At 42.2% G+C, this 18811-nt stretch overlaps 1 protein-coding gene across 1 annotated transcript in view; it reads left to right on the top strand.

Moving 5' to 3' along the window:
- Positions 1-18581, top strand: part of epha4l (eph receptor A4, like) — a 65677-nt gene extending 47096 nt beyond the window's left edge. Inside the window, exons 9-18 of the mRNA XM_015009831.2 lie at positions 2791-2849; positions 3328-3441; positions 3874-4059; positions 8690-8751; positions 9911-10120; positions 10225-10374; positions 10673-10869; positions 12830-12988; positions 13617-14833; positions 17017-18581. Of these exons, the coding sequence (XP_014865317.1) occupies positions 2791-2849; positions 3328-3441; positions 3874-4059; positions 8690-8751; positions 9911-10120; positions 10225-10374; positions 10673-10869; positions 12830-12988; positions 13617-13731 (1252 nt within the window). The 3' untranslated portion in view covers positions 13732-14833; positions 17017-18581. The remainder of the gene's footprint in view (positions 1-2790; positions 2850-3327; positions 3442-3873; positions 4060-8689; positions 8752-9910; positions 10121-10224; positions 10375-10672; positions 10870-12829; positions 12989-13616; positions 14834-17016) is intronic.
- The last annotated feature ends 230 nt before the right edge of the window (positions 18582-18811 follow it).

The following is an 18811-nucleotide window of genomic DNA, read 5'->3' as shown; positions in this document are numbered from 1 at the left end:
TCGGGGGTCGGAAAAAGCAGCTGTCAGGAAAGTCATTCACAAATATGCGCACATCCGCACCGTCAGGCAGCTTGTAGAACTGGCTCACGTCAGATGAGTGATGACTTGCCACACCGGAGACGTGATTGACAGCCCCGACAGCTGAAGAGATGCAATCAGCGACCCCTCACTCCCTGTCTCCTGCATCCATCCCCCAACTCCTCTCCTTCCTTGTTGTCCGTCCCCCCCCCAACTCCCTCTATCTCCCTTCTAGCTGCGGTAATCACGGCTGCTGGTTATTTTCCCCTGTTGCGCTTTTCTGTCCGCCAGGAAAAAAAAAAAAAATATAAGAATGAGACAGAGACAAATAGAAGTGAGAAAGAAAAAGAAAAAGGAAGAGCAACAGGAGGGACAATGAGATAAATGGGCAAGAATACAGAGAGAGTTAGATGGAGAGGCATCAGGTGGATTTGCAGTGACCCAATCTCAGAGTGTTAACCGGGCAGCAGGACAAAGCGCCGTCACACAGATGGGATTACATGCAGATGGGCTGTCTCACCTCAGGGTGTTAACCACACTCCCAACGTGTGTGTGTTTGTGTATTGAAGGTGTAAATGTGTGTATTCTTATGCAGGAAGAAAAAAAAAGTTGTGCATGTGTGACTATAGAGAGGAAATATAAGTGTCACGTGTGTTGATTCCTGCCTTTGTGTGCCTTAATATGGACACTAGATCATTGCTTGCATGTGTGTGTTGGTGTTGAGAATGATGATGACTGAAAGGGGCAGTTGGTTGTGTGTGTGTGTGTGTGTGTGTGTGTGTGTGTGTGTGTGTGTCCTCTTTTTTTTCCATGTGATTGCCTCTCTCTCTCTCTCTCTCTCTCTCTCTCTCTCTCTGTCTCTCTCTCCAGCCAAGCAGGTGGTTCTCTCGGCCCTTTTTTATATGCATACGATGGCCGCTGTCATTGTGCTGCTGTGGCCAGCCTGTGATTGTAGGGAGGGACTGCAATCACGTTGCCGTTTACCATCATTGCACAACCATTGCTCGGGGACAATGTCTCACACATGTGGTCATTCCCACCACTGACCTGTGCATCAATATGAACACAGATGTCAGGCGTCCGGAGGGATTTTTAGAGCATTTTCTTTTTGTCATCCCTTTATCAAGTCCTTCAAGCTGTTCCATCTTTAATGTTCTTCCAGATCAGTTCCAGCCGAATATCACTATCAATCCTGTAAAAAACAAAAAGTACACCTTTTAATAATGATGCTCTGCCTGGTAACCCGAACAGGACAACTGACTGTGCTAAAAATCCAACTTTCAGTTATTGGTAAATGCAAGAAGGTAACCTCAGAATACAGAAGACTGAAAGATAGGTGTTTTCATTATCAGTATGGTGTTCAAACGTACCTTCATAGGAAGCAAAAAGATCTAAGCTAGGTTTATAGCTGACACATTGAACAGGGCACAAGGCTTCCTGCCAAATGGGCCGTCCCCTCCGCTGGCCTCGCTTACTGTTGCGGCACCGGGTCGGGTACCTCTGAACTTAAAAGCACGACTATAACTCAGCCTTATCTGGACTTCATTCAGACTGCAAGAGAGTCAGACTTTGACAGATAACAGGACGGCTAAGCAGAGCATAGCAAATAGCTCTGTTTTCTCTTTTCAAACGTTGAACCTCTGTTATTTATGGAACATACAGGACTGGAAGAGTCTGTAGCTTTTTGGAATCTAAATGTGGCAAAGATCTAAGTTATTCAGGGAGCATCACAAAATGCTCCCTTCTTTACTCTTAATATAAACACACTGGAAAAGCTAAAAACAAAAAACTATTTTAATGCTAGTTTTATACCTATATACATTATTATTTAGGTCAAAGATTTACAAAAACGGTGATCGAAAATCTGCTACATATTCTAATTGCTATATCTCTAACAATGATAGAAAATGTTTATATGTTACCAATATGCATTTACTTTGTCACTTCTGTGTGATTTTCAAGTTGTCAATACATATTTTAACCACTGCATAAATCAATTTGATCTAACAAAAAAAATAATAGTTATTATAATATTGACTTTCTTTACAAATAAAAAAAACTGCAAGGTTTATATTAAATCATAAAGAGATTCAGGTAAGACTTAAACCTGCAGTCATATTCAATACATTTGAAAATATGTTTCGGTGAGGATTGTCTGTCAGATTGCTTTTTGAAAATAACCTTTAAGCAGATGTTAAATATAGTCTTCATTAAGCCCAAAATCCTGTATTAAAATGTTTTATTGGTCTGATGTAATATTATAATTTATTGTTTTGATTTGTCAGAAGATCATCAGAAATAGCAGAAACAAAGGCTTCAAAACATCAGTCTTTATAGAATTTATTTATATGATGTGCTTCACTTAATGAATTGATTTATTGAAATATATTCTATTTCTTTTAATATTAGTCTGTATTGTTTATGGTATTTTCACAGAACATCAACCTAGGGTGAAAATGCTGTGGTTTACAGTATTTAGGCAAAGGTTTAAAACAAATAATCTTTTGTTTCCAATAATCAAATTAAGGCCAAATTTAGGCCTATTTTTTATTGGAAGATAAAATAAATAAAATTAGATTTACCTCATGCTCACTTGCGTGTTTATGTAGTGTAGCAAAAACTGTCAGGCATTCTGCCTTGCTTATAGTTTCTTCCAGGCTAACTGAGACACGTTGACTTCTAGTCTGACTGTAACTCTGAATATCAGATATATTGTGACATATTTTGAAAACCTAACATGACTGATTGTCCTGTTTTCCTTTTTGTCCCCAGAAGGAGTAAATACAGCAAGGCCAAGCAGGACTCTGACGAAGAGAAGCACTTACACCAAGGTAACTCATAGTTCGGCGTCCACCTACGCGCTCTGTAATTGAAAACCATTAGTGCTGTCAGGTGTGCTCATGTGCATGCACTCTAAACCGCAAACGAGTCCCATAAAATGGGGAGAAAAACAAACTATTTGGAAGTTAATGTACTTGCTTGCTAACATGTTTCAAACACCTCATTATCAAGTCATCAGCGTTGTTATTTGCGTGCCAGAAGAATTTCAAGTTAATGAGCTCCATCTTCATCAGAGTCCGCCACTATGACATGAAAAGCAATAGAGTCACAGTGTGAAGTGAGGTATGGAGGGAAGTGAGGAGGAAAAGGAGGAGGAGGAGAGGATCCAGAGAGGAAGGCAGTGTAGCCTGCAGCGTGATGGAAATAAAGAACAGATGGAGGGCGGAGAGCAGAGTTGCCTAAATGGATGAACCTCACCCTTTCTTTCTCTGTTTTTGCTTCTTTCCCTTCCATCCTTTCTTTTCTCAGGAGTCAGGATATACGTTGACCCCTTTACCTACGAGGACCCGAATCAAGCCGTCCGCGAGTTTGCCAAAGAGATTGACGCTTCCTGTATCAAGATCGAGAAAGTTATTGGTATCGGTAAGGAAAATAAAAGCTTCGTTTGGACTCTTTAAATGCTTTTTAGAGCAATATCACAACAATGCTAGAAGACATTTATTATACCTTAAGAGAAGTCACGAGGCAGAAAAAAAAAAAAAATCAACACAAGCTAAATATTCTGTCTGCGCTATTCCTGTGGCCAGAGAAAGTCATCCAATGACAAAATAATAAAGCGAAAGAATCAATATCCATTTCCTCTTCTTTTTCTGCTCCAATGGATAAGAGAACGAGGAGGCCAAAAGGGGATTAAAAAGACCCTGATCAATGTTAAAAGTGGAACCCTTCAAACCTGCAGACACGCACACACATACACATAGACACAAACACGTTTTGATTTGATTTATGGTATCTTGAATCAGAACGTTCATTTATCATTGCGCCACATCTTGAATTCAGCCTGTGTGTTCTCAGGAGAATTTGGTGAAGTCTGCAGCGGTCGCTTGAAAATGCCTGGCAAGAGGGAGATCTGCGTGGCCATAAAGACGCTGAAAGCTGGCTACACCGACAAGCAGAGGAGGGACTTCCTGTCGGAGGCCAGCATCATGGGCCAGTTTGACCACCCCAACATCATTCACCTGGAGGGTGTGGTCACCAAATGTACGTTCAGTATGTGGCTGTTTCCTTCTTCTAGCATTAAAATAGGACTCAGATGGGTGGGAGGGATTGTAATGAAACTCAGCTCCCACACTCGCAACATTTACACACACACACACACACACACACACACACACACACACACACACCCCCACACACACACACACACACACACACACACACACACACAGTTACTGTTATATCATTATTAGAGGCACAGAAAGGTCATTCATTTCTGCTGTCTCCAGTAAAAAAAAATCTAACAATAAATCATAATAAATTACATATTTCAGGGAAGGGAAGGTGTTCATGGGCACTAACCAGTCTCTGGCACCAGCCAATGGTGTACATTTCTGTGCTGATATTTGACAGCATGTACAATAATTGAGTATATGCAGTGCCTTGCAAATGTTGCAGTAGCCTTTTAAATTATTCACATTTTGTTTCTTACGAGCTCAAACTTAACAGCTAACTGATTACTGCGATGTCGTCCATCAAATCCAACAAGCTGGGCAAGAGTAACATTAATTAGAGAGGCAGCCATTGTTGAGATGAAGCAGAAGAAGCCCTGATAGCAGTTTGCTAAAACCCATGTAGAAAACGCAGCAAACATGGAAGGAAGTGCTCTGATGAGGTTAGACCAAAATGAAACGTTTTGGCCTACATGGAAAATGTTACGTGTGGCAGGAAACCAACACTACACCTCACTTTGAAAACTGGGTCCTCACCATGACACTTGATGCTGGCAGCATCTTGGATTTCTTTAGTAGGGACACAGAAGCTAGTCAGAAGTGATGCTAAGATGGATGGAGCAAAGTACAGGACAATCCTGGCAGAAAACCAGTTAGTCCGACAAGCACCTAGAGATATAGTGGGATTGTTTAGATCTGATTTGGTTTACATCATGTCTAAATTCAACTAGGAATCTGTGACAACTCTTGAAAATGTCCCCAAATGTTTTCTGTCCAATCTTTCTAAGATTGAGCTTCTTAGCACGAAAGACAAAAAGCCTCTAGCAGCAGAGCTGGTACAACCCTCAAAGACTTGCAGCCGCAATTGCAAGGAAAGGTAGTTCTGCAAACTGTTGGCATAGGGGGTTAAACACGATTTATCTCTTCAAACCATGCGTCATTTTTCTTGCTGTTTTGTACTGATTTATGTTGGTTTATCAAATGAAGGCCCACTAAAATGCATTGTTGTTTGTGGTTTAACATGATAAATGTGAGGGGGGAAAATACAGAGGTGTGAACACTTTCGGAAGACACAATATATGTGTGCTGTATGGTAGAGGTAGGTTTTGTCCATATGGATTGGGTCCTGCTTTGGGGCGGGGGAGGCAGTGTTAGAGGTAGCTGGGCATTAGGATGGGGTTGTGTTGGGGGGCTAATGGGTCCAGGAACAGGCCCTTCAGCACAGCTCCAGACTCATTAATCATGGTGTCAGCTGTAAATGTGTTTGGGGTTAGGGAGTGATACCCTATCCCTTCTCTATCTGCTTCTGCATGGTCACAGAACACCGGCCAAATTTCTCTCCCTCTGCCCTTGGCACTCTCCTCCTCTCTCTACTTCCCCATCAACCCCTTTTCCCCTTTCACACCTTCTCTTCATGGTATTTGTGAAGCTATAGGTGAGTGCGTGTGCAAGCATGTATGGAAGTCTTTTTGGCGGTTACCATAGCTGATGGCCGGCCTGGCATAGATGGATGGAGTGTCTGAATGCATTGCGACACAACAGCCCAGCCATATCTTAGCTAGATAACGCTGTCTCTACCCCTGTCATACTCGTTCGCCTTCACACACGCACGGCAATGGTGACATGCACGAACACAAGCACACTCTTTGTCCTGCTGGAGCTGAAAGTGCACAGTGGCACAGGCAGAATTACTTATCACCTATCACACCGCTCACCACGCAGAATGACCTCTCAGACCCAGACAAAGGGAGAAAGACAAAGTAAAGGGGGATAAGAGGGAGGAAGGAGAAGAAGCTGCAGAGGAGTGGTGGCCAAGAAAGGTGCAAACAGTTGCAGAGAGGGATAGGCAGGGAAGTAGTTAGGAGCTGAGAAAAGAGAGAAAGCAAAGAATGCAGGAGTGGACAGTGGTGGGACTACTAAACCGGCTGAGAGATGAAGAAGAAGCAGATGGTTTGCATGGCAGTGACAAAGGCCGACTCGAACGCCGAGGCAAAGAGAACATCCGATAACTCCCACTCTCTCCACCCATACTTTTGAGAGCTTGATACAAGGTTTGGGCAAATGAGTCCTTCACACTCGAGAGTGTCAGTGGAATCTATTAAAAATCCATTATTTGAATTGTATTCCACTCTCCATTACAATCAAGTTAAAAGGAATTCTCAATTTGGCCTCAGTTTGCTGGCATGTCCAACTGAGCCAATTAAGGCTTATTAATAATGGAGGAACTCCAAATAGGCACTAAACTCCATAAATGTGCAAAGATCTGTCACTGAAGACTGCTGGCTGTAGTCCACAATCCTGAAGCATGTGTATACTTAGTGTTTCTATCATGTCAGTGTGTAATTAAAATCTAGCCTCCATTAGAGCTTGAAATCAGATGTGATATGTTTCAAGGCTGATTTACATAAAGTTGGAGAATGCTAATTTCCAACCGATCTGCTCTTAAAAGCAGATTGTGGCGAGGTGCAGGCGTTAGAGAGCCAGCAACTCCCCCAGCGTTGCACCCCCTGTTGCGTTTTCCCCAAACTCCACGGTTTTGTTGGCAGGTGATAATTGGCCCTCTGATGCAGCCCCTCGCCCAGAGTTCATTGCCAAAGGCGGCAGGGCGTATTCAGTAAACAAGGAATTAGCATGCAAATGGGCTGGAGGGAAGAGGGCGGGGCTGGGAAGGCGAGAGTTTAAGGTCGCAGGTCAGACGCTCCTCAGAGTTTATTGCGCAGCTGTCAATCACCGGCAGCCCCAGGCCAGGGGCTTGCAACAAAGAGAACAAAGATGGCCGACAAAGAGGACCCCCACTTCTCCTCCAACTTTAGTTCCACTTCCTCTTTCTGGGCATCACTGGAGTCCCCCATAATTAAGAGAGTGCCAATCATGCAGCGTGTAAGGGGCTGACTGACGGCCTCTTGGTGTGGCTGGAAGCCTGCTTTGGGGCCGAAGAACTTCACCTTGAAGACCCTCGTTTCCAGTTGCTCATCTGGCTTTCTGCTCCTTTTCTCATTCTGTTGGGTCACAGAACTTGTCCAAGCAGCAAGATTTAGTCAGGGTTTTTCTTCAAATAAATAAGTTTTTTTTTTAGTGCGTTGATATCTCCTCAACTTTCTTTTTTTACATTTTGTCACTGTACAACGACAAACCTCAATTATCTTAGTGAGATTTTATGCGCTAGACTAATACAAATGGGGAGTCTTATGTTCTTTTTTTTTTTTTAGAAACTGGCTTTCCTCTTGCCATGTTTCCGTGTTGGGAACATTTGTGAGTAGTTGTCATTTTAAATGAGTCTACTTGATCTCTGAAGGTCTTCCAGAGGTACAATTGGCCTTTGGCACACATCTTTCTTATTATTAATGCCATTGGAGCTCTGGATGTATGTTTAGTGCCTTTGCCCTGCTGGAAGTTGAATCTTCACAGTCTTTCACATCTGAACAACATGATGCTTCCACCACCGTGTTCCAGCTGGGAGGTGGTGGACATAAAACATCATAGCAGTGTTCACCAGAGTTCATTAATTATCCTCAGCTCCTCACAGAACACTTGTATTTTTTATTTTTTTTACAGAGATTAAATCAATGTTTCCCAGTTATTGGTTTTATGAAGACAACTGCTTGCATTTGTTTTTATTTAGGGATTTTAGAGTAAAGGGGGCTGGAGGAAAATGGTGAATACACTGGTGCGGGTCTAGTTGAAAATGGATGACTGAAAACAGAATACATAGAGTGTGGAGTAGAAATTTGCAGCTTGCTGCCACTTTGCTGATGGACACAACCCCCTCCAAACACACACATACAATCATGTTTAGCTCCCCCGCCCTCCCTCCCGTCCGCCCTCATTTGTAGAGACCAACGTTAAGCAGGGACCCACCGGGAAACGTCCTCCTGTTCTGCCGTCTGCCTTGGCTCAGATAAAGAAGCAGCTCCCCGCCCCCTGCAGAAAAGAAAAGGTGAAAAGAGGTGTGGCCGGGTCCAAAGGGGAAAAGCGTCTGAGCGAAAAACGCGGAAGAAATAGGGGCGCTATCCGAAAGTGACAGATGCGTTGAAATTTGACAGAGAAGAGGGAGGGCAAGGGGGCAACGAGTGACATAAGTATGGAGTCTGGGGGGATTCTGGGTGTTTGACTGCAGTCAGACTTTGCACAGTGTGTCCAATGTCACTTCACATTTGCATAAACACAAGATGGTGTGAGTTTTAATGTGTGTGTGTGGCGGGGTTTTGTTTTATTGGGGAGATTTTTGAATGTGCAGGAGAGACATGATGGTCGGGGAGCGCTAATTAAGTCACTGAGGGACCAAGATGGACGGCCTGGCAGTCAAACATCCTCACACACTCACATGCATACACTCCCTCAACATTCCGCCTGCTGTGTGGAGCTGCGATGTGCATCGTTTGCCACCATAATCATCTGCCATTGCTTCTCCCTTCTCTCTCTCTTTCTCTTTCTTTCTCCAGGTAAGCCGGTGATGATTATCACGGAGTACATGGAGAACGGATCGCTGGATGCATTCCTGAGGGTCAGTCATGCGTTTCTGTCCGCACACACTTGTGCACGGGTGTCGGTGTGTGACACGACTGTAGCGATGCCATCTTATCTCTGTAATGTCATCCGCTGAAATAACAAGTGTTGGTTCACAAACACCGACCCTAATCCTTATCCGCTTTGATCAACTCATGCTTTTCCTGACAAGGAGGTTTCACCTCTGTTTTTCAGGTTCACTACACACGAGGTGCTCGCTGATCCTAGGCAATACACAGAACATGCTGGGAAAGTAGGCTGACATTTAAAAGAGGAAAATGCAAAGACTAGTGACTGCTGCAAATACCTTAATGCATTAGACATTTTAAACAAAAACACATAACATAATCTAAAAGTAGCTCCTTTTTCTGCAACATGTCGAGTATTAAAGTTGTAACATTGCCGTTTATGATTGTCATTTTTTTGGTATTTTTTATTCCTTCACGGAATAATTCATTCAGAAACACAAGTGTACTAATATGGCAAAGTCAGGGTATAGCAAGACTTTGTAAAATTAGGGTTACCAACACCCCTCAACGTCTCATCAAAACTTGAGATGCAAGAGAAAGTTACTAGAATTTTCTTCAGTTGTACGGAGCGTGCAGTAAAACAGTGATGCTGTTGCTGTTTACTAAGAGAAGGAATTCACAGTTTTCTCATTCGTACAAGAAACAAAAGAAAGACACAAGAAAAATGTACTTGTTGGGAATGTTTCCAGTTCCTAAAACATGTCAGTCAAGAATAGTTTGGAGAATATGGCTTAAAATTAGATTTGAAACCAAGTGCTGGAAATTTTCACACCACTTGTGCTGCACATTTTGGACAATGGACCAAACTCCTGATCGTTGTCATTGTGTCATCGTCATGTCCGATAGAGTAGATGGTCTCGTGTCGTGCCATCACAAGAACCTGCCCAGTAGACCTACCCAGCAGGGTGTTCTGTATATGTATGAGATAAAGCAGAAAAAGATGATATATGTGAGTACAACATGTTGCAGTTGTTACAATGACGCAAACCAGGTTTCCACAATTCTCAGATTTTCACATTTCAAAAACACACAAACGATCCATCTCCTCAGGTGGTTTTTGTTTCCTTTTTCTAGTGATTCAAAGTCCTGACATCTACAACAGTGGGAATTTCCTCTGTTTTTTTGCAGAAGAATGATGGTCGCTTCACAGTCATCCAGCTGGTTGGCATCCTGCGCGGCATTGCGTCAGGCATGAAGTACCTGTCAGACATGAGCTACGTTCACCGCGACTTAGCCGCTCGCAACATCCTGGTGAACAGCAACCTGGTGTGCAAGGTGTCTGACTTTGGCATGTCACGAGTGCTGGAAGACGACCCAGAGGCTGCGTACACCACCAGGGTGAGCGTGCGAGCGTGTGTCTTTTGCATCCGTGTGCCCAGCTGTGTATGCGCCGGTCACCTTATTTGTCAGCTTTAATTTATCAGCCCGGCATCCAATTACAGGGAGGCAAGATCCCCATTCGCTGGACGGCCCCAGAGGCCATCGCTTACAGGAAGTTCACCTCAGCCAGTGATGTGTGGAGTTACGGCATCGTCATGTGGGAGGTGATGTCATATGGCGAGCGACCGTACTGGGACATGAGTAATCAAGACGTAAGTCTGAGGAAACATGATTGTGTGTAACAGCTCGTAAATAACAGACAGTCTGTATTAGTTTTATCATTCCACCTTAAACATTAATTAAGATAAGAATGTGCAACACACAGCATGACCTGGTTTCTGTGACATTTGTATTCCATTTATGATAACACAGAGTTGAATTTCACTTAAACCAAAAGTTTTTTCAAGGAAAAATACATTACAAGTAATTACATTTTCTTAAAAAAAAAAAAAAAAAAAAACTACCAGAATCCTGGGAATTAACATCAGCATCCATCTACTGTTTTGCTAGGTGATCAAGGCTATTGATGAGGGCTATCGGCTGCCTCCACCCATGGACTGCCCTGTGGCTCTCCACCAGCTCATGCTGGACTGCTGGCAGCGAGAGAGAGCCGACCGGCCAAAGTTCGGACAGATCGTCAACATGCTGGATAAGCTGATCCGCAACCCCAACACCCTGAAGAGGACCGGGGGAGAGACCGCTGTCAGGTGATGGAGTGAGACCGCAGAAAACGTGATGCTGGGATGGCGGTTTTTATAAGACTGGCTCTTTGGTCATGTTGATGCTAAAACTGGTTGTGCACACTTAAGTTCTAGCTTTACAGACAAATGATCTAAAGAGAACCCGATTTAAAGCTACAGGTTGTTGATAAGACGGGAGTCCAATTTTTAATTTGCACTGACCCATGCGTGGGACACAATAGGAACAAAGTGCTGTGGTTGAACTAGGACAAATTTGAGATTTCTGTCCAACAAATAAAACGCACACTTCACACCACCTAGTCCGACTGAGCTTGAGCTTTGTCACAAAGAAGACTGATGAAAAGCCTTTATTTTCTGGACAGCACGTCAACCACGCAATGGGGAAGCACAGTTGTTTGAGATTAAAATATGTAATTAATTATGTACTAACCACTAAACTCACACAATGCACTCACAATATATTATGTAGTTAGTATCTGGCCACACACGCTCACATCTACGCTTTTTATTCACATCACCATTAAACATTATCTAGCAGCATTTTGCGGCTGTTTTCCGCACAGATACCCTCCCTAATGGATTTCTCTGCATACTCGCGTTAATGGCGCTGTACATTCAGGAATGCAGCCACTCTAATGGGGGGTGGGGGGGAGAGAGAATTACGATGTAACAGCGAGTTAGAAACAAACACGACCCTGCAGCTCCGCCGCCATTACTCTCCGGCGGCTAAAAGCGTTAAGAATGACCTGTGTGTGTTTACAGACTCGGCGCGGAGCAGCGGGAGTCTGTTTGACTTTAACGAGTGTGTGAGCGCACGCGAGCGGGTTGCGCAGACTCACAGTCACCTAAGGGGACGAGGGGAGAGCTAGGAGGGAGTCCTCATGGAATAATTAGCGGGGCTGGATCCTATAAATGAGGCCTTTTGCAGTTACGGACCTAGAAGCGTGTGCGGGTTTAAAGGGATCTCCGCACTCATTCTGTTCCCACCTAATGAGTGGAGGTGACTTAAGGGGTCCAACGTTACCTTACTTCACCTCAGCATAGTTTTTTTTTTTTTTTTTTTAATGGAAGAGAAGATCATAAAAAGGGTTAGAGAATATGGAACGGTGAGAAAGTTACCAGAGCGGGACGACAGTGAATAAGTCATTGCCTCCGTGTAGATTTTTCATGGTTGAGAGGACTGTTTCAACAGAAAGGAGAGAAGCAGCAAAAAAATAAAAAATACGGAAGGGGTGGGCAATTCGATGATGAATATGGGAAGGTGGCCGGGGACCCAGCTGTGCTGTAAAATGCACCTTCGTGAAGGGGTTATATGTTTTGTATAAAATAAGGATTAACTAACAGTGTCGGTCACTTCAGGGAGGAACTGTGTTGAACTTGGCCTGCGTTCCGGTAGCACCCACAAGGCAGGGACGCAAACCAGAGGCGACCCTGACAGATCTGCGTTTTCCCTCAAAGCAGAACAGCTAAAGAGAAATGTAGCGTGGTGATTTTCACAGCCTGTGGGTAGTTCTCCATCATCAGACAGGATGTAATATTCATCACACAGCAGAATGAGAGATATTTTTCATGTAGTGCTGATGTTGTACAGAGCTGAGGAGTATTTCCCCCTCACACACTTCTCTCTTTAGTTTCTCGCACACTAAAATGTTTCAGATCAGCAACGCAATCTTAGTGTCAGACAAAAATAAACTGAGTAAATAAAAATGTCAGTTTTCAAATCGTCATTGTCTTTATCATGGGAGTAATAATTCATCTCTGAAATACGTGTATCTTTATATTTCAAGTCAAAGTTTCAAGTCAGCTTGCAAACTCCTTTGTAAGTTATAGTTTGGATTTATGACTTGGGCAGAAGATTCAACACAGATAATAAGAACAGAGCTCGAGTGGAAGATGGTGGTATTTACTAAAATAAAAAAGGACAAAAATAAAAAGTCTTTTTTTTTCTGTCTTCCACCCACTTCAGGCCCAGCACCACCCTGCTGGAGCCAGGGAGCCCTGAGGCATCCTCCGCAGTGGGCACAGTGGAGGACTGGCTGCAGGCCATTGGCATGGAGAGATACAGTGACAACTTCACTGCAGCCGGCTACACCACTCCGGAAGCTGTGGTCCACATGACACAGGAGTGAGTACAAACGGGTGGTAACAGAGACAAAAAGGAAGGAAAAACTGGAAACAAAGAAGTAAAACTGTTTAATAATAATAACTTTTTAAGTTTCTATGACTTTAAAGAGCTAGAAAAATCCTTAAACATATCCCAGCAATGATCACACTTGTTGAGGAAAAAAATAATCCACACCTTTAAGACGTGAAAGAACTTGATGTTCCTCATAATCCGCCTCATGTCTATACCTGTGTTTTTAATACATGAAGACATGACAAAAATGTCACGAGCTGAAGATGTTAAATTCTGCATCTTTATTTGCTTCCTACAGTCTGCTAATTGGTGACCATATAAAAAATGTCTTTTTGCTTTGTATTTAAAATATATTAGTGCTTTATAATAAATGAAGCATTGATAATTCCAACACAATTCTATATGGACTTTAATCTTTTTCTTTTTTTTCTACCGTTAGAAAACGGTAGAAAAAAGCAAGCAAAACAAAACTAAGTTTTGCTTACTCGTAAGAAAAAAAACCTTATACAACAGAAAAACTGTTCGGCCAATTCCCAGTGATGTAAAATTCATCATCTATATATATTTTTTTAATTTTCTAAAAAAAAAAACATTTTTTTCCTCGTCTTTTTTTCAGGGACATGGCACGCATAGGCATCTCCTCTGCTGCGCATCAGAACAAGATCCTGACCAGCGTCCAGAGTATGCTGTCCCAAATGCAACAGATCCAAGGCAGAATGGTTCCTGTCTGAGAGGAGGAAGCAAAGGAATCAAAAAGACTTTTTTTTTCTTACAAAAAGAAAGAAAACATAATAAAAAAATGTTAAATATAAAGAAAAAAAGACAAATAAACTATGAAGAAATAGTTTACCTCATCAACGCACTTTAAATTGGATCTAAAAGAAAACAAGACCTTGATGATGAAGAAGAAAAAAAAAAGGTGTCTAAACTGGCACTTTTTCAAAAATCTGACCTTTACCTTCCCCCTTTTTTGTTGTTTTGGAGAATGGAACACTTCTGTCTGCAGCATTTTTTTGGATTCACAGGCGGGCGGCTGAAAAAGTGCTTCCAAGAGGCCAATCTGGAGTGCCTTTAAAGGTCTGGAAGGAAGGAGGGAGGTATTGGGATCTGACATTTCTTCCTCCTCTTGGGCAAACAGCTATCTCTTGGAACTTTCCCTCTGGAATAGTCCAAGGAACAGACTTTTTGAATTTCCTGTGACTGTGTTTATAGTACATGACTTGTTTCTGCGGGACTCAAAGGCTGCCCTGGCCACCGTTGTTCTCTTTCTCTCCGTCAGCTGGATCTGTTTGATATCTCTTGGAAAGTGGAGGATGCTACCTGCGAATATCTCAGAGGTTGAGGGCTGCAGTCTTTGGGGAGATGCTGTTGCAGTGAAAGCTTATTTCAAGGAGTTTTTTTTTTTTTTTGTGGTCTTGCCTCTCTTCTGACCTTGTTTTTCTCCCAGAATGCCAGATTTTGCTGCCCGCTGGGCGTTACTGAGAATGTCTTTGATCTTCCGAAGGAGACTTCCCACACCCCTGTCTTCCCAAAAACAATCCCTCCTACACCTTCGATAAAAACACACTTTGGATTCTTCCATTTGTCTCCCATCGGAATCAAAGCCCTCACCTCGCCGCTACAGACTATTCGTAACCACTCTGAACGGACGCTTGTTCGGAACGCCTGAATTGGTTGCATAAACCGGAGGCAAGATGATGGATTTTACTTTCTCTCAAAAGGACAATGTGGATATAAATGGAAACGCAGTCATCAGCTCCAAGAAAAGAAAAGAAAAAAAAGAAGAAAAAAAAAACTAGAAAATATTGGAGGATTACTGAAGCTGTCATCAAGGTGAGTACTTTTCCATTCTGCTGCCCAAACCAACAAACACATAAAGAAACTGAATTAGGCTTTCCTTTGTTGTGGTGTTGAGTTTCTAATGTCATGCATGTGCAGCTACAAAGTGAGAGTCACCAGATCTCCCCCGGACCTCCCCAACACTGGCCCCTGTGCTCCAGAAGCCGTGTTAATTAACACGCAGGTTGCACCACCTCAGGCAACCGGAGCAGATCAATAGGCACTGTTCTGTGATCAGTCTGCAGGCCTGTTGCCTCTGGCATCTTAATGAGAAGAATTAATCAGAAGCTGACACCCAGTCAGCCAAACGGAGCTTTTGGAAAAGGGTTTGGAAAATTTAAAGATCCCACTACGAGGTGCAGCTGCGGTCTCGGTGTATTTTGGTGAACATCGGTGATGTCACCGTTTCTCCTCTTGCCTGTGCTCTCTTGAGAAATGTGCATTTTTTAAAATGAGTTCAGTTAATTAGGATGGTAAAATACAGATTTAGCTTACACAGCCAGTTGATTCTCTACTGAGCTCCATAAGCACTTTTCTCAAGTCGGAGCTCCAATATTATTGGATGTGTGTAAAAGATTTTTTTTTTTTTTTAATGAAAACACCACTGTTAACCCAAAATGGCACTCTTTGCTTCATTTCTCTAGTGGTGAGCATTTGAGATTTACTCGATGCAGATGTGCATTTTTGCCCTATTAGAGTGAGATTTTTATACTTTTTTAAAATAGAAATCGTAAAGTCTTTGTTTATTTATTAGCTATTTAAAATGCCATTTTATTATTAGTGGGATCATGAACATCTGGTGACTTTTACCAGATAACAAACTTGGCCGATTTGCAAGCTTTTTGACAAAATGAGGGACTCCTATTCAGTTTTTGTTAAAAGAACTGACAGAACACATTGAGAATAGGGAAAAAACAATAAACCCATTAAAATGATACCTTAGGGAACAGCATGGTTTTGCTTTAAAGATGCACATGTTTGACATTTGTTCTATTTTTTTCTGTTTTGATCTACAAAAATTGACAGATGCCTCTTCTGTAAACATTTGAATCTATTGATTTTTCAATAATATATTGTATATTTATGCTGGGCAAGTAAAAGAAAACCAGATTGTTTCTAATTAAGGGAAAAAACATTACTCACAAGGGCTTTAAAATCGAACTGTAAGTATTATGAATATGGTCCGTGGTTTGGTGTCTCACTATTTTCTGGACCATGCAAGTTTGTATGTTATCTGTCCGTCACATCATTTCACCAGATCAGCAGATGATTGTGAGCTCACCAGGAAAATTCTCAAATGACGACGAGGCACAGAAAAGCACAGGAACGCACCATCTTCAATGATGTTGCGCAGCTTTTTTTAATCACCAGTGACCTTTATTTAAACGTAATCTGACAGGAAGGGAGCAGAGAGAGCAAAGGCTCAGAGGACGGGGCACTCGCTCCAACCTCTGCGCCACCCAACAACATGGAGGACAGCTCCATGTTGTTGACGGATAAAATCCCGACGGGTAACATCTAAAAGCTTTTACCAGTAACTTTTGGTGAACTTGGACCGACCTGCGGAGTGGCAGCTTAGTGAACCAACAGGACCTCAGTGCAGCAACATGCTCCTCATTTGGCTGAGAAAACAGCTGCAAATTTAACAACAATTTGAATCTTGTTCATCTGCTAGCATGGCGTCACACATATAAAGTTTGTCAATTTGACTCTTGTTTCAAGAATCGTCTCGAAAGCTTGTGTCTTAAATAGCTATTAGCTAACTGATTTATTTCTTCACTTTTCTCTGTGCGTATTCAAATATTTCTTCAAATTTCTTCATGAGAAACTGTTAACGACTGAACAAAAGAGTTATCACAGCTTGCCAACATATCCTGCTCCAACAGCACCGGCTCAAAGTCATCAAACACAGATGCTGTATAGCTGCCTATTTGTGTGCTTTTGATTTGTGCCAATAAATCAAGGACGCATATCGAATATCGCACACATATACTTTGCATTATCTCTGCCTGGCACTCTCTGACGCTGGACTTTTTTGGCCGGGGAGTCCAATGTGCCGTCGAGCTGCAGAGCAGCGTAGTTGGTTGGAATTAGGTGCAGAGTAGAAACAGTTTACATTGAAAACCGCCGTGACTGATGCAGCTTCTCAGAACCTTCTTTTCTTTCTTTCTCCCCAGATGCTGCCGTCCATCAATAACACGGGAATCTTGGCCTCGTTTGCCACGAGTGGATATTTCTTTTTTTGCCGCTCTTCCTCCTTCTTCCTTGTCGTCCTGCTTCCTTCTCAGCCTCTCCTTTCGGGGCGTCTCCTCCACCGATGAGAAGACAAATCAATTCACGCACGCCTGGGATGTTCACCGTAGCAGCATCTCGGCTTGACAGCGTAGCCACCCCTGTGGCCATCCGGCGACGAGTTGGAGTTGCTATGAATGAATTTAACAGCTTAAAAAAAAAAAAAAAAGACAAAAAAACAAGAAGAATGTAATATAACAGAGAAAACCTGCTTTGGTGGATAAAATACTTTTTTAATTCACTTCAATTGTGATTTTATTTGATCTCTTTGCATGTAGAGTAAATAGGGTTTAATTTGAGTGTGAGAATGAGATGTGTGCGTGTGCGTGTGTGTTCTCTGATTGACATTTGTAATTGTGTCTGTTTTCATGCCACTGTTGAGAAGGGAGGAGATAACAAAGCTGTATAGTTTTTGATATGAAAAAAAATGAAAAAGCCTGGACTATATTTTTTTCTTTTTGTGTCATCTGTAAAAAAAAAAAAAAGAGAGAGAGAGAGAGAGAGAGAGAACATAAGGTGTGTTGCTCACGTCATTTATGCTTTCCTCAGCAACAGCTTTTAATGAACAGCTTTTCTGGAGTGAAACCCATTTGGAGCGGCGTTGCAGTTGGACACAACCGAGACACTAAACGTCTCCAGCGCATACAAAAAGCAGATTGGAGTTTGGACTCTTCGTGCTCGTTATGAATCATGGAGGAAACACTTTCTGGATGTGAGAATGGGCGCGGTCAAAAGTGACGCACCTGGACAGAACAAAGGATCAGAGGGCGAGGGAGGGGGGCAGGGGGGGATGTCTAAAGAGGATTTGTTGTTTAATTTTCCGGAGTACATCATAAAGCTACAGGTTGACCACAATGGACTATATTCGTTTTCTTCCTTTTCTCTACAAACTATATACTCATGTGAATGTTTCTGAACTCTTGAGAGACGATTCATATACAGTAATAGAACACCTCCATCCTTAATAGAGCTCTGCAATCCTTTCTAATTGTTTTCCTTTTTTTGGGGGGGGGGGTTGGGGAGTTACTTCTTGAAAATGGACCTGCTTGGATATATGCAAGATATGCTTGGAAGGAGAAGGAAACCAGAATGTACTGTAAAATACTTTTTTCCTTTACTTAAATGTCAGATAAGTTTAAAAACAAAAAAAAAAAAGAAAGAAAAAATTACCATAACGCAAGGGTTAATGTTTGTTATTGTATGCCTTCCGATGCCATAATGATCTAGACATGTAGATCTAACATCCTCTTGATCCTTTTTGTATTTTTTTTTCTTTTTTCGGACATTATATTTTTTTGTTTTGTTTTTGTTTTTCGGTTAAGGAGCTATAGGTACATGTAACTTATGTCATTTATTTATGTCCTTTTATATCTAGTTTGTAAAATAATAGCCTAAAGTGAAGTAAATAAACGGGGTGCCAAGGTGCATTCTTATTAAAGTAGAAACTATGTGACTGACTCTGTGCCTTTTCTCTGCACACGGCCTCCGGTTCCTCGTGCATTTTCATCCAAACACTAGAAACACTAGTAGTACTGTAGAGACACAATGATCAGCTAAAGATTTCCAACTTTTAGTTTTTAGAAAGTTATGTTGCACTATAGCAGTTAGCATGGAAGGCATTACTAAAACAACAGCCTCCATTTAGTAAAGAAAGAAGACACTTACCTTAAGGTGTTAGTT

Source organism: Poecilia mexicana, unplaced genomic scaffold (assembly GCF_051168715.1).
Source record: "Poecilia mexicana isolate PSO_F unplaced genomic scaffold, ASM5116871v1 scaffold_13, whole genome shotgun sequence".
NCBI classification, from domain to species: domain Eukaryota; kingdom Metazoa; phylum Chordata; class Actinopteri; order Cyprinodontiformes; family Poeciliidae; genus Poecilia; species Poecilia mexicana.
This window is presented reverse-complemented; position numbering and strand designations above follow the sequence as displayed.